General features: G+C 42.8%; 1 protein-coding gene across 1 annotated transcript; it reads right to left on the bottom strand.

Annotated features, from left to right (window-relative positions):
* Positions 1–1,326: 1,326 nt before the first annotated feature.
* Positions 1,327–1,581, bottom strand: PPTG_17109 (hypothetical protein; the record flags this gene model as incomplete). Its single annotated transcript, XM_008914745.1, has 2 exons — positions 1,327–1,388; positions 1,470–1,581. The coding sequence occupies 2 exons, from the start codon at positions 1,579–1,581 to the stop codon at positions 1,327–1,329; spliced, it is 174 nt and encodes a 57-aa protein (XP_008912993.1).
* Positions 1,582–1,786: the final 205 nt, after the last annotated feature.

Raw genomic sequence — 1,786 nt, 5'->3', positions numbered from 1 at the left:
TTTCTACTGTTAGTAGTTTTAGTCAGTATTTTTTAATAATCACAAAAATGTATCCATCAATGCGATCAGTATGTTTGAATTGGTGTTCGTTCGGGAGGTGGGGCGCGTCGGGAGGGTTCTCCAGGTAAACCCCCCTCCTCATTCCAATGCGCGTATCCGTTTTGGCTAGATCCCAGGTTTTTTATGAAGTGCGACGCGGCAATATGACATACGCATCCATCTGTCATGGATGTATATTGTAACAAACTGACAAATAACACCATTATTAATTGGCATGGGATCCACCTAGCAATCAATATCATATTGTATTTTACCAAGCCCTGAATGGCTGGATATATCATTTTCGGATGTAGATGGCGAGTATCAAGTTCTTATCATGTAGAATTAACTTACAGAAGAAGCGCACGAAGCCCTCACAACAGCAGGTTTCAGTGAGTAAAGATTCCCTTCATTGACGCGAATTATGAGAAGAGTCTGAATCTAGCGTGACCTTTTTAGCTTTTCGCTCGTATACCGAATGGCTAGCTGTGACCATCGTGTGATGTACCGACTGTCCGCATTAAAATCTGTCCAGATATGTGTGTCCGGATGTTTTCCTTTAAGAAAAATAAAAAGAAACAAACAAAAAAGTGAGTTGATGCTAATCTTAAGTGGATTACCTTTTTTTTTAAAGAACCTGGCAAACAAGCACCAAATCTCATTATGCTTCTCGTCGAACTGTTCTTTTCAAAGTAATCAGTCCTGCTCTCCCCTAACCACAACAGATTAAGAGATTCGAACGGATAACCTTAATTAATTCACTTCGAATAGAATATGGTATACTTTCCAACCATCTCGATAAACTCGTAGCTAACGATCGCAGTGGGATATTATCAGGTATCCTGAGTCGGCAAATGATGTAAACGGAGGACTTCATCTTCTACCACTTGTAGCTTGTATTGAGATTCACAAACTTAACAGCCAATAGTGATATTTCATGGTGATCCATGAATGCTCATTGTAGTGTAGCCCTGTTCGAAAGGCCTCGACAGTACGTACTATGCGTTTTGAATACTAAATAGCAAAAAGAAAAAGCTATTCCCAGTCTAAGGAGCAAGCAATCTGACGAATAACTGTGTTCTGTAGTCCCGCAGCGCTGGCTTGATGAGCACCCGAAGACACTAAAGGGCGTATGTGGCACAATGCGCCGAATCAGGGGCTGTAGTATATGTCAACAGGTCGCTGCCAGCGACTTAAATGAGCATTTCCAAGCGAAGATGTCATATACATCATTGGTCATATAGTGCAGCATGCAGAATTACTTTTCTCACCATTAGCTTTGACAATCTAACGCCGATAAAAAGCATTGCTTTGTCTTTGGTATCCAGTCACTGCAGTAGCATGTTGACCTATTTGAACCAAATCGATTAGTTCAATAAGAATCCGTCAGCATACATGTTTTACAGTCGCTTTAAATCTAAAACGGCCACGCCTCATCGAGATGGTCTTCGATTTTTCATCACTGAACGGAACCTCAGCCCTTCCAAAGTTATCGCTGCTGTTCAAAGCTGCACGAGCTGCATCCGTGAGCTGTTCCCACATGATCAATTCCTGGTAGTCGCCGTCCAACTCGGCGAATACCAAAACCGGTGAGGTCCAGGAAGTCTCGTATTGGAACCGGAGCGACGTGCTCGACCCGCCAACGTAAGCCGGACCAAATGAAGGACCATTTACTCCGTGACCGGCATATTCGGATGGATACGTTTTAGTTGTCTTGAGATACTCTGTGTCGGACTTGGACGTGGAA

This window comes from Phytophthora parasitica, assembly GCF_000247585.1.
Source record: "Phytophthora parasitica INRA-310 unplaced genomic scaffold supercont2.63, whole genome shotgun sequence".
NCBI classification, from domain to species: Eukaryota; Oomycota; class Peronosporomycetes; order Peronosporales; family Peronosporaceae; genus Phytophthora; species Phytophthora nicotianae.
This window is presented reverse-complemented; position numbering and strand designations above follow the sequence as displayed.